Consider the following 12,080-nt stretch of genomic DNA (forward strand, 5'->3'; position numbering starts at 1 on the left):
TAGGGGTATATAGTTCAGTGGTACAGAGCTTGTATAAAATCCCCCAGTGAGGGGCTGGGGGCGTGGCTCAGTGGTAGAGCCCCTGCCTAGAATCCCCCAGTGAGGGGCTGGGGGGCGTGGCTCAGTGGTAGAGCCCCTGCCTAGAATCCCCCAGTGAGGGGCTGGGGGCGTGGCTCAGTGGTAGTAGGGCCCCTCACTGGGGAATCCTTGGCAGGTGCTCTCCTGCTGAGCCACACCCCCAGCCCCTCTGACTGTATCTGTGCAGTTGCCATCTCCAGCATGGCAGCATCCTGAAAGAGCACTGCACAGCCCCGGTTGGCTCACAGGCCTCATACCTGGCAGACCTGAGCTGGCTCGCAAACCCACTGCCTGCGCCTGCCTGTCCCTGCAGCCGTGGCTCTGGCTCCATCCCTGTCTGACCAGCGCCCTCTTCCCCCTCTGTCCTCTGCGTGGCTTATGGACCCTCACCTTTCTGCACCTTGTCACACAGCAAGTACAGCTCCTCACCGCCTGTGCACGGCCCGCTCTCCTTGTTGATTCGGCAAATCCGCAGCTCCGACGTGTTGGTGGACTCTAAAAAGAAGTGCAGAAGGAAAAGCGACAGTCGAGCCATCACACCGAGGTGCTTGCTGACGGGCAGGTGAGACCCCATCCAGGTGGAACACTCAGGATGGTTAAGCAGGAGGATACGACAGGCAATGGCTAGAACACTACTTTGAAGTCCATTTAGTGTCTGTCCAAATGGAGACCCTCAGACTCAGGGAGACTTGGCATGTTGAGAGTGACACAGGTCCCCAGATGAGCGTTTGCAACCTGCAATACTGTGTTTCCCAAAGTGGAAGTAATGGAACACAGGATCTTGTACTGGCTAGGTGAGAATTCTACCACTGAGCCACGCCCCCAGCCCCTCACTGGGGCATCCTAGGCAGGGGCTCTACCCCTAAGCCACGCCCCAGCCCCTCACTGGGGGATTCTAGGCAGGAGCTCTACCACTGAGCCACGCCCCCAGCCCCTCACTGGGGGATTCTAGGCAGGGGCTCTACCACTGAGCCACGCCCCCAGCCCCTCACTGGGGGATTCTAGGCAGGGGCTCTCCCACTGAGCCACGCCCCCAGCCCTCATTTTTTTATTAACTGGATTAATACTGATCGGCTGCCCAAGCTGGCCTTGGATTTCACATCCTCCTGCCTGAGCCTCGCATGTGGTTGGAACTACAAGTGTGTTTGTGTCACTGTGTCTCGGCCACCTGACCTTGTGTCTTATAGCACACCATTGTCTAGCATGACCAGCTGTCCTTGTCCTTCTTTTGTTAACAGCTCTGAAAACTAGGGACCACTCCTCATCAGCCGTGAGGAGTGCCGAGCCCTCCCTTAGGTCAGCCATCATCCTAAAGGCTAGACTGGGCCAGGACAGCTACTCCCCATGTCCACTGCTGATTGGTTAGAAGAGTCAATGACCCAACTCTCCCCACCGATGAGAGGGTGAACAGAGGCTGTGAGCAAAAATTGTAGTGTTAGCCAGGGTGGTATCTGCTTGCAAGGCCACCACTGAAGAGGTGGAGGCAGGAGGATTGCTAATTTGCTCAGGTACCTATTAGGATCTTCTCTTAAAACAGTAAAAATGAATACATACATACATACATACATACATACATATATACATACAGGGCTAGGGCTGGGGGTGCAGCTCAAGTGCTTCCCTAAAATGCACAAAACCCTGGGTTCGCTCCTTAGTCCCAGCAAGTGGATTATGGAAATTCATGCTGGTCATCTCAGCTCTTAGGAAGTAAGGAAGCAGGATAACAGGGAGCCTACCAGGCTCCAGCGGGCAGTTCCTAAGCCGTGGTCATACAGAAGTCTCAATTAAAATCAGTGGACTTGCCCGGCAGTGGTGGCGCACGCCTTTAATCCCAGCATTTGAGAGGCAGAGGCAGGCAGATTTCTGAGTTCGAGACCAGCCTGGTCTACAGAGTGAGTTCCAGGACAGCCAGGACTACACAGAGAAACCCTGTCTCGGAAAAAAAAAAAAATCAGTGGACTACAAAATATAACACAGAGCTATGAGTGTAGAAGGGTCCCATGGCGGGGAGAGAAGACGGAGGTGAGGTCACTGAGGAACCATAATGCACTCTGCATGTGTACAGAACTGTCAAGGAACAAGGCTCATCAATAACAGTGCCAGACAGAAAGAGAAATACATACAGGAACAGACAAGGTACAGACTCCACAAGCATATGGGATGGCACTGCCCATTCCTGACTTTGGATGTAAATGTGATATCTGGGGTTATGGCACTCACCATGTGCCCAGGAGGGGAAAAGAGAGAAGTGGAGACCCAGCTCCCCTGAAACTGTGGGCAACCAAGCCACTGTGTAAGTATAGCAAGCCAGAAGGAAACAGAAAACAAACAAAACCCCACAATGATGCCCTGCTCATCCGTGCCACTGTCCCAGGTACTTTCCCACACCTGTGACAACTCAATCCCAAGGGACATGGCATCCTTTTACTCACTCTTGTCATAGACAGGCTCAGAGAGAATGGGGTCCATGCGGTGCAAATGTCCCTGCTGGTCGCGATAGGAAGCCTGGAAGCAGATTCTGACCACATTCATGTCGACCTCCTGATGGTTCTTCAGGGAGCCGGCTTGGAGAGAACGAAGGGAGGCTGCGGTCAGCTAAGCTGCTGCAGGCACGGTGATGAAGGGGAAGGGTGCTAAGGTGGGGTGACGGACACTTGTCCCACCACAGGGGAGGTAGAGGTAAGAATACCCAGTGTTCAAGGATACCCTCTGTCACAGGGTAGCCTGGCCTACGTTGAGACCTTGTCTTGAATCCCAAAGTGAAAAAATCAAAGAAAGGGGCAGTGAGATGGCTCTGCAGTGAGAGGCACTTGCTGCACAGCCTGAGAACCTGATTCCATTTGCTGAAGCCCACAAGGGAGAAAACTTTCTCCCGCAGGGTGCCCTTGGCATTCCATAGGTGTGCTCACACCATGCCAACCCCACACGTATGCACACAAGATAAATACATGTGATATCTTTTAATTTCTTAAAAAAGAAAAGAAGCCAGGCAGTGGTGGCGCACACCCTTAGGCCCAGCACTCTCGAGGCAAAGGCAGGAGGATTTCTGAGTTCGAGGCCACCCTGGTCTACAAAGTGAGTTCCAGGACAGCCAGGGCTACACAGAGAAACCCTGTATCGGAAAAAAAAAAAAACAAAACAAAAAACAAAAAACACAAACAAAAAAAAAATGAAAAAAGAAAAACCAAAACCAACCAACCAAACCAAACAAAAACCAGCTGAAGGGCCAGGGGCTAGGGAGACAAGTGGGGCGCTTACCGTTGTAGGGGTCAATTCCCAGCTGGATCTTTCGCTCAATGGCGGCTTCAATTTCCTTCTTCCTAACGCACTGGATGCCCAAGTTGTTAAAGCTGAGTGGGAGACAGGATAGGCTGTGAGGGTGGCACCCTCTGGACAGTACAGACAGCTGTGCAGATGCTGTAGACACAGCACAAGGAGGAGCATGGGAAAGACCTGGGATTTTAACCTCTCACAGGCCACCAGGAGTCGTAGTGTAGTGAGACCAAGAACTTGCCTGATTTTTCCCGTATAGAAATGCTAGGCAGGCTCCTTTATATCAAAAAGGTGTAAAGAAAGCCTGGCTCTCTGCACTGGGGAAGCTGAAGCAGGGCGATCCTGAATTTGAGGCTAGCCTATGGTACACAGAAAGACACTCACTCTAAACTAAGTAATTAAAAGACTAAATGAGTTAGGCGTGGTGGTAAACGCCTTTAATCCCAACACTCAGGAGGCAGAGGCAGGTGAATCACTCTGAGTTCGAGGCTAGCCTCGTCTACAAATCGAGTCCAGGACAGCCAGGGCTATTACACAGAAAAACCCTGTCTCAAAAAACAAACAATAAAATAAAATACTCAATGAATGGCTGTGGTTGTGCTCTTAGCTCTCAGGAGGTAGAGGCAGGAGGATCATAAATTCCAAAGTCAGTGGGCACGGTGGTACACTCTTTAATCCCAGCACTGGGAAGGCAGAGGAAGGAAGATCTCTGCTCTAGGTAACAAGTTTCAGGCCAGCCTGGGCTACATAGCGAGACTGTCAAAAGAGAAAAAAGCGAAGGTCATCCTCGGCTACAATGGTAGATTTTGAATCTAACCTGGCCTATGTAAGTCCTTGCTTCCAAAAACAAAAACTAGGATTAATTAGGAGGCTCAGCAGGTAAAGGTTGTGAGCCAGCCTAACGACCCGAGGAAAACCCAGGAAGCCACACAGTAGAAGGAGAGAACCGAGTCTCATAAGTCATCCTCTGATACGGGCAACTCCGTTAGTCGGGTCTGGAGTCCACGGGCAGCTCCGAGTTAACTGTGCATCTGTGTTCCGTTCCCTTTCTGACCCCGTCTCCTCCTCTACAGAACAGAGATGAACAGAATAGGTGTGAACGGATCTGGGGTATCTGCCTATGGAGACTGAGTCCGGAGGAGCTCCAATTCCAAGTTAGCTGTGACTACATGGCAAGACCCTATCTCAAAAAGCAAACGGAAAAGCAAATACGGAACGGATGTGAATGCGTGCAGTCGGTCGGTTTTCAGACCCGTGGGGTACACGCCTAACTTTCCCCATCTATCCAAGATGAGCAATAGCGAGAGTCTGGCTAAGACCTGGGACCTGGGCTTTCCAGGCGCTGACATTCGTTCGCCTTTGGAATCTCCACGAGCAGAAGTGAGAAGAAACTGGGGTCGAAGGTCAGGGTCTGGTACCTGTGCCGGGGGCTGACGTGGGGCCGCAGCCGCACCCTGCAGACGCCGTCCGTGCAGTCTTTCCCCACGAGGCTGTGTGGGTGTACCCGGTGTGGCCAGTCCTTCCACACCAGGCACGCCGTCACCTCCACCTCCCGCAGCCCGCCACAGTCTCGAAGCTGTAGGAAGACACGGGCTTGTTGGGAACTTGGCGGAACCCTGTCCCCATCCGGGATCCCTGGGCCTCCCTTGTTGCTAACCCCACCTCTTCTCCCTAGAAAACCAGGGAAAGGCACTTCGTAAGATCTCTAAAGCTATGCAAAGCTGGAAACACGCCAGCAGTGGCCAGGTAACCTTGCCATCTCTTCCACCTCCCTCCTTGTGCCTCTTCCTTTCCTACCTACGCCTGTTCTGTTGGATTTTTCTTTTAAAATACAGTTTCTGAGACAGGATCTCATGTATGCAGATAGCCCAAGTTTCCTCGTATTTGCTTTGTAACCAGGCTGCCCTTGAACTCCTGATTTTTCTGGCCCAGCCTTCCAGATGCTACGGTACAGGTATGAGCCACCATGTCCCGCTCTTTCTTGGATTTTTAAAATAAGCCTCATGAAGCCCAAGGCAGTCTTGAACTCACTTATGTAGCTGATGCGTGAACTGGAGCCCTTGCTCCCCCTGCCCCCACCTCCAGGGTGGTAGGAGGCCTGTACCACTACATCCAGCACATAAAAAATGTACTTTTTTTTTTTTTTTGAGACAGGGTCTCACTATGTAGACCAGGCTGGCCTCAAACTCATAGAGATCTGGCTGCCTCTGCTTCCTACCTGCTTGGATGAAAGGCCTGTGTCACCAAGCATGGCAGATGTAGTCCTAAGAGCTGAGCAAACATAACTCAGAGAGAGAAAGGAGAAAGATGGGCATACAGACAGAGACAGAGTCAGAGAGACAAGCTAGCTGGACAGGATGGCATACACCTGTAGTTTTGCCGAACTTTGGGTAGGGGCTGAGACAGGAGAATCTCTTCATGAGTAGCAGTGTTTGGGGTCAGCCTGGGAAACGTCTAAAGATTCCAATTCAAAAAACAAGCATGCACACCAAAAAAAACCAGGCCTGATAGTAGAAGCCTGTAATTCCATCTACTTTCAAGCTGAAGAACGATAAACAGTTAAGTACCAACCTGGGCAACAAAATAAAAAATTAAAATCAGAAGGCCTTGGATGTGGCTCAGTGGTAGAGCCCTTCCCTGCCTAACAAATACAAAAAACAAACAAACAAAACAAAACAAAACAAAACAAAACAAAAAACCCTAGGTTCAATCCCCATTGCTGAAAAAAAAATCCAGTAGAAAACCTGATTTCTTATTCAGTAGTCATAGATGACGGGGGAGACGATAACCGGTCCCAGTAGACTGGACCGACTCTCTCCATTTTGCTCTGGCTCTGTGTCTGGGCTCTGCTGGCCTGGTCTCTGAAAGCGGCCCAGAATTGCAAGGCCTACTCCGTGACATACACTTCACACGGAGGAGTTTGAGTGAGTGCTTCCCTCTAGTGGCGAAATGGGATGTTGAGGGTAACTATGGACGGCACGCCTTTGGGATCCAGATGCAGATTTGTCATCGGAACAGCCTCACGCGCGATATCACAGAGCCCGTTGTTGTCTTGTTTTACAGAAAGGGCCACACACTGCAATCCAGGGTGGCTCCTCTATCCTCCCCAAGACTCTGGCAGCGCCGGGCTTTATAAAGGTGAGCCACCAGCCCAGGCCCTTTTAAGGTTTGCGGATGGATGGAAGGCCGGCAATGCTATTCCCAGGCATCATAGCAAGGGAACAGCAGCACAACACGTACCTCAATGGCGGGCAGGGTCTTGCTGGCTTCGGTGCTGCTCTCCCCGAGGATGCTGCCGGCCGAGCGGCCCTCGCACTCGTAGCGGAAGCGCATGCCACGCTGCTTTGGCTGCTCTGTGATGACTAGGTGCGGCCGTGGGCATGGGCCGGGTGACACCAGCCTGCCCAGTGTGCAGCTCCAAGACGGCGTGGCCGGAGGCGGTGGTGCAGTGGGGCCCAGCGTGACGCTGCTCAGTGAGGCAGGCCCGCGGGGCACCAGGCGTGGCATCTCACTCAGCTGTGTCCCGTCCAGGCCGAAGCCGTTCTCCTTAATGTACTCGTCGATGATTTCTGCGGGACAAACGGAGGAGATCCGTGAGGCTGGGGAGGGATGGGGCTAGGCTCCTTTCCCACCTTCCCACACTTTCCCCGCTTGGTTTTGCTTTTTTGTCTTTCGTTGGTTGTTGTTTTGATTTGATTTTGGTTTTCTGAGACAGGATCTCCTTGTGTACCCGTGGCTAGCCTGGAACTAGGCAGATCTTGAAGACACAGAGATCCACCCTCTTCTGCTGGGATATACGCCACACCCTGCACTTCACTCTTATTGTTTGCTTGTTTCATTTGTTTTGGTTTTTTTGTTTGTTTTTGGTTTATTTTTTTGGAGGCACAGTTTCTGTGAAGCCCTGGCTCCCAATTCTTATTCTCTGTGAAGCCCAGAACTCAAGAGATCCACCTGCCTCTGCCTAAGAATCTTGAGATTAAAGGTGTACACAACTACCCTGGCTCACCTTTGATTTTCTTAAAGTCTTTCCCACTTAATTTTAGTGTGTGTGTGTGTGTGTGTGTGTGTGTGTGTGTGTGTTTTGCCTACATATATGTCTGTGTATCACTTGGAAGGTCCAGTGCTCTCAGAAGCCAGAAGAGGGCATCAGAATCCTGAGAATTGAAGTTAAAAATGGTTGTGAGGAGCCGTATGGACGCTGGGAAGAGTAGCCAGTCCTCTCAACTTCTGAGATAGCTTTCCAATCCTCTAAAGATCTGTACATTACATATGCATATGCATGTACCTATATAGGGGTGTGTGCCAACGAGTGCCCAGGTCCAGAGGCCTGAGGAGGGTGTCACATGTGCTGGAACTGGGGTTACAGGTGGGTGTGAGTCTCTCAACATGACTGCTAGAAATCCAACTTGGCTTCTCTGGGAGAACGACTAACACTTTTAAGCATGGAGCCAGCACGCCAGCCTCTCCCCTTGGGTTTTTGAGATAGGGTCTTGCTGTGTAGCAAGGCTGTTCTTCAATACAAGCTCCTCTTGCCTCTGCCTCTCTAGTGCTGCAGAAACAGACAAATGCTAGAAGGAAAGGCACGCAGCAGTTCCATCGCTGTGCCTCTACTTCAATTCCGTATTCACTTTCCCGCGAGGCGCCTTCTCTACTTGCTCCACTCACCATCCGTCCCCCAATTGGACAAAGGCAGCTGCCAGTTTGTACTTGTGCACTTCACACAGCCAAAGGGATTTTGTTAGTACCAACCTGTCCATCTTTTGCCTAGAAGACTCCCATGGCTCCGATTTCCTTGGCAGTAAAAGTCAACAATACCCCCACATAAAACTTGCCTCAAATGTGGATAGAGTTCATTAGTAGAATTTGCCTTACAATTCTCCGTGAGAGGCTGGGGGGCGTGGCTCAGTGGTAGAGTCCTGCCTAGAATCCCCCAGTGAGGGGGATGGGGGCGTGGCTCAGTGGTAGAGCCCCTGCCTAGAATCCCCCAGTGAGGAGCTGGGGGCGTGGCTCAGTGGTAGAGCCCCTGCCTAGAATCCCCCAGTGAGGGGGATGGGGGCGTGGCTCAGTGGTAGAGCCCCGCCTAGAATCCCCCAGTGAGGGGCTGGGGGCGTGGCTCAGTGGTAGAGCCCCCGCCTAGAATCCCCCAGTGAGGGGCTGGGGGCGTGGCTCAGTGGTAGAGCCCCTGCCTAGAATCCCCCAGTGAGGGGCTGGGGTGTGGCTCAGTTGTATAACAGTGCTTAATATGGCGGTGTGAATTTGATCCTTCCCATGGTAAGTTCCTGCCTCAAATAAACCAACAAGGCTCCAGCTCAATTGGTAGAGTGCTGGCCCAACATGCACAGGGCTAAAGCCCTGGGTTCCACCTCAGTACCACATCCAATCCCAGCCCCGGGGACAGAGGGAGGTGAGGAGCAGAAATTTAAGGTCATCCTCAGCTAGACGGTTATTTTAAGGCCCGCCTGGGCTACTTTTTTCTTTTCTTCTTGATTTTTCAAGTCAAGGCTTTTCTGTTTAGCCCTGTCTGGAACTCACTTTGTAGACCAGACTGGCCTTTAACTCACAGAGATCTGCCTGCCTCTGCCTCCCAAGTGCTGGGATCAAAGGCGTGCACTACCACTGCCCAACTTCAACCTGGGCTATTTGGAACCCTGTCTCAAAAACAAACAAAACAGGAAAAACAACAACAATGAAAAAAACAAAACAGCTGCACCCCTTCTGTTTCTTGCACCCACCTAGCTTGGTGACCCTCAGGGCCACTAACTTCTTCTTCTCTCCTAGTTCCCAGATTTCCCTCCATTCAACCCATAAGGCACCTCATGCTGCTGCCCACTTCTGTGAAAGTCACACCTCTTTACCTTGCTCCCTTTCTCTTCCCTGCCCTTTTATCTCTCTGCTTGTTCACTTTGTAGCCCAGGCTAGCCTAAAACTCACTATGCAGCTCAGATTGCACTCGAGTTCTCTCTCTCTTTCTTTTTTTTTTTTTAGATTTATTATTTATTTTATTTATGAATACACTGTCACTGTCTTCAGACACACCAGAATAGGGCATCCAATCTCATTACAGATGGTTGTGAGCCACCATGTGGTTGCTGGGATTTGAACTCAAGACCTCTGGAAGAGCAGTCAGTGTTCTTAACCACTGAGCCATCTCTCCAGCCCTCTGTCTCTCTTTCACTGTCTTTTCTTCCTTCCTTCCTTCCTTCCTTCCTTCCTTCCTTCCTTCCTTCCTTTCTCTCTCTCTCTCTCTCTCTCTCTCTCTCTCTCTCTCTCTCTTTCTCTCTCTCTCTCTCTCTTTCTTCCTCCTCCTCCTCACTTGTTTTTTGTTTGTCTGTTTGTTTGTTTGTTGAGACAGAGTTTCTCTGTGTAGCCCTGGCTGTCCTGGAACTCGCTCTGTAGACCAGGCTGGCCTTGAACTCAGAGCTCTGCCTGCCTGTGCCTCCTGAGGGCTGGGATTGAAGGTGTGCACCACCACCCTTTGGCTCAAATTCTCTTTGATCTTCGGCCTCTGCCTTCAAGTGCTGAGGTCTTGAGACCTGGGCGAGCCCGGCTGTGGCTGCGCTGGGCCAAGGCTTGCCCTTCACCTCACTTTCTCTGTTCTCTTTCTGTTTCTCATTCTCTGTTCTCTTCTGACTCCACAGTCCACACTGTTAGCTCCTCCAGGGTAGTGATTTAATTTTGTTCAAAGCTGGATTCCTGGTGCCTGGCACTGGGCCTAGTACAAGAAAGACCATTGCCACCCATCAGCGAGCACTGGCCACAGAGCACAGAAACACCGACACCTGCAGAATGTGCTGGAGCCTGGGAACATCCCTTGCTTGGATCCCCGGTACTCCTCGAATCACACCGGAACCCACTCCCATCAAACAAGATATGTCCCAGCTCTACCAGTACCAGGACCCTCATCCTCCCAAACCAACACCTGCCTTCTGATACTCACCCAATTCATCTGTGGAAGGAAGAGAAAAGAAAGGTGAAGGTCAGACACCATCAGACACGATATCTAACACAGACTCCCCCACCCTGTCCCCAAGGTAGACTTCCTGGGGCTTCCGTTCCCCGATCCTTTATCCCTTCCAGCTGTCCCTTCAGTTCTTTATGTTGGGGACCTGGTATCAAGGTGTCCCCAAAGGAACTCAAGAGGCCCCCCAACACCGGCCATCCACTAAAGCCCTCAGACCAGAAACGAGAGTGTTGCCAGGAACTTGTGGAACAGGGGGAAAGGGAGAGCTGTGAGTGGATTCGGGGTGTGTATGTGTGTAGCTGGCAGACATGAGCAGTTCTAAATAAATTGTGTACAGGTTCCATCCTGAAAGTCCACCCTGGGCCTGAAGAAACTGGTCAAACTCGGGGTACTGCCTACTTTGCACCCTAGCCTAGCTCCCAAAATCTCAGGCTCACCCCTACTTTGCAGAGGGGAGGGGAGGAGAGGGTAACAGCCATGCTACATACCTAGTGGGACCTCATCACTTCCCTAGTAAAATTCCATGATGATGTAATGGAAACCAATCTCCCATCATTCCCCAGACAGGACTAGGGGAAGCCAGAGGAAGCAAATGGGCCCAGAAGTCACTCAGCAGGGAGGGTCACTCAGCCGACTGGACTTATTGTGAAAGCTACTGGCTAGGGACTGATCACATAGTATCCCAGTGTCTGCCAGATCCCTCCTCCTGCCCTGCCTGCTGCCCTTCCTTTCTCCACGCTCCCGGGAGTGGCTCCTGGCAGCCCGAACTTTGCCCCTTACAAGGCAGTTTTCATGTACCCTTATCTCATCCGATCGGTGAGATCAGTAAATGCCAAGTTCCCTTCCAATGAGATAGGGAATGCTGAGGTTTTGAGTCCAGAGGGGACCTGACAGGACCAACCTCAAAATACTTTGCTCTGGAAAACCCTTCTTAGATGCTGGATGAACCTGGAGATGCAGAAACAAATTTGAACTTCCAGGTATTGCGGCATGTGACTTTAATCCCAGTTCTAAGATGATAAGGCAGGAGAGCTGCCATTAGTTTGAGGCTAGCCTGGGCTACACAGCAAACGTCAGGTCAGTCTAGGCTAAAGGGTGAGATCTTGTCTAAACCAGACCAAACCTAAACTCAGGGAATTCTACTTGGGGGTCTTCAACAGACTCCTGGGAGCTGGGTGTGGAGGCACACCACTGTCATCCTAGCATGGGATCCTGTGGAGGGAGGACTGTGGCTCTTCCAGGCTAGCCTGGGTAACTTAGATACTGAACTCCAACAATCAAATGGAAAACATGGCTTCCAGGCTATGCATGTAGACAGGGTCCAGAAAATCTGAGTTTGCCTGTCATGTGAAGACACTCAGCTTGAGAACTGAATAGTGGGAACCATGCCTGCCACATTCCCACTTTACCCAGAGTTCTGCTTGTGTCTGGCACGTCAGAATGAAGGTATTTGTCCTTCCACCGGCCCTGCTCCATCAACCCGTCCCCACCCTACTTTTGAATGTCACTGACCCCATGATCTCTTCACAGCCATCAGTGCCGTTTATAATCTCACCTTTGTTTATAGACCTGTTTCCTTGTCTGCGTAAGGAGTCTTGTATGGATAGGGCTGGGGCTATCTCAGTCACTGCTGTGTCCCCAGCAATGACTAGCACTGAGTCTGATGTAGAACTGGTACTTTGTTTTGTTTTTTTTTCTTTTCTTTTCTTTTCTTTTCTTTTTTTTTTTTTGGTTTTTCGAGACAGGGTTTCTCTGTGTAGCCCTGGCT

At 51.2% G+C, this 12,080-nt stretch overlaps 1 protein-coding gene across 6 annotated transcripts in view; it reads right to left on the bottom strand.

The window, feature by feature from the left end:
- Relb (RELB proto-oncogene, NF-kB subunit) overlaps positions 1–12,080 on the bottom strand; it is a 27,115-nt gene that overhangs the window by 9,257 nt on the left and 5,778 nt on the right. For 3 of the 6 annotated variants that reach the window (XM_028778642.1, XM_028778644.1, XM_028778647.1), the window contains 6 exons: positions 10,289–10,297; positions 6,592–6,920; positions 4,770–4,927; positions 3,337–3,428; positions 2,511–2,642; positions 469–573 (listed from right to left, as the gene is read on the bottom strand). In XM_028778642.1, the coding sequence (XP_028634475.1) occupies positions 469–573; positions 2,511–2,642; positions 3,337–3,428; positions 4,770–4,927; positions 6,592–6,920; positions 10,289–10,297 (825 nt within the window). Of the gene's footprint in view, positions 1–468; positions 574–2,510; positions 2,643–3,336; positions 3,429–4,769; positions 4,928–6,591; positions 6,921–10,288; positions 10,298–10,800; positions 10,909–12,080 lie in introns of those variants that run through there. The other 3 variants (XM_028778643.1, XM_028778645.1, XM_028778646.1) reach the window with 2 other exon arrangements.

This window comes from Grammomys surdaster, unplaced genomic scaffold, assembly GCF_004785775.1.
Source record: "Grammomys surdaster isolate TR1022 unplaced genomic scaffold, NIH_TR_1.0 339, whole genome shotgun sequence".
NCBI classification, from domain to species: Eukaryota; Metazoa; Chordata; class Mammalia; order Rodentia; family Muridae; genus Grammomys; species Grammomys surdaster.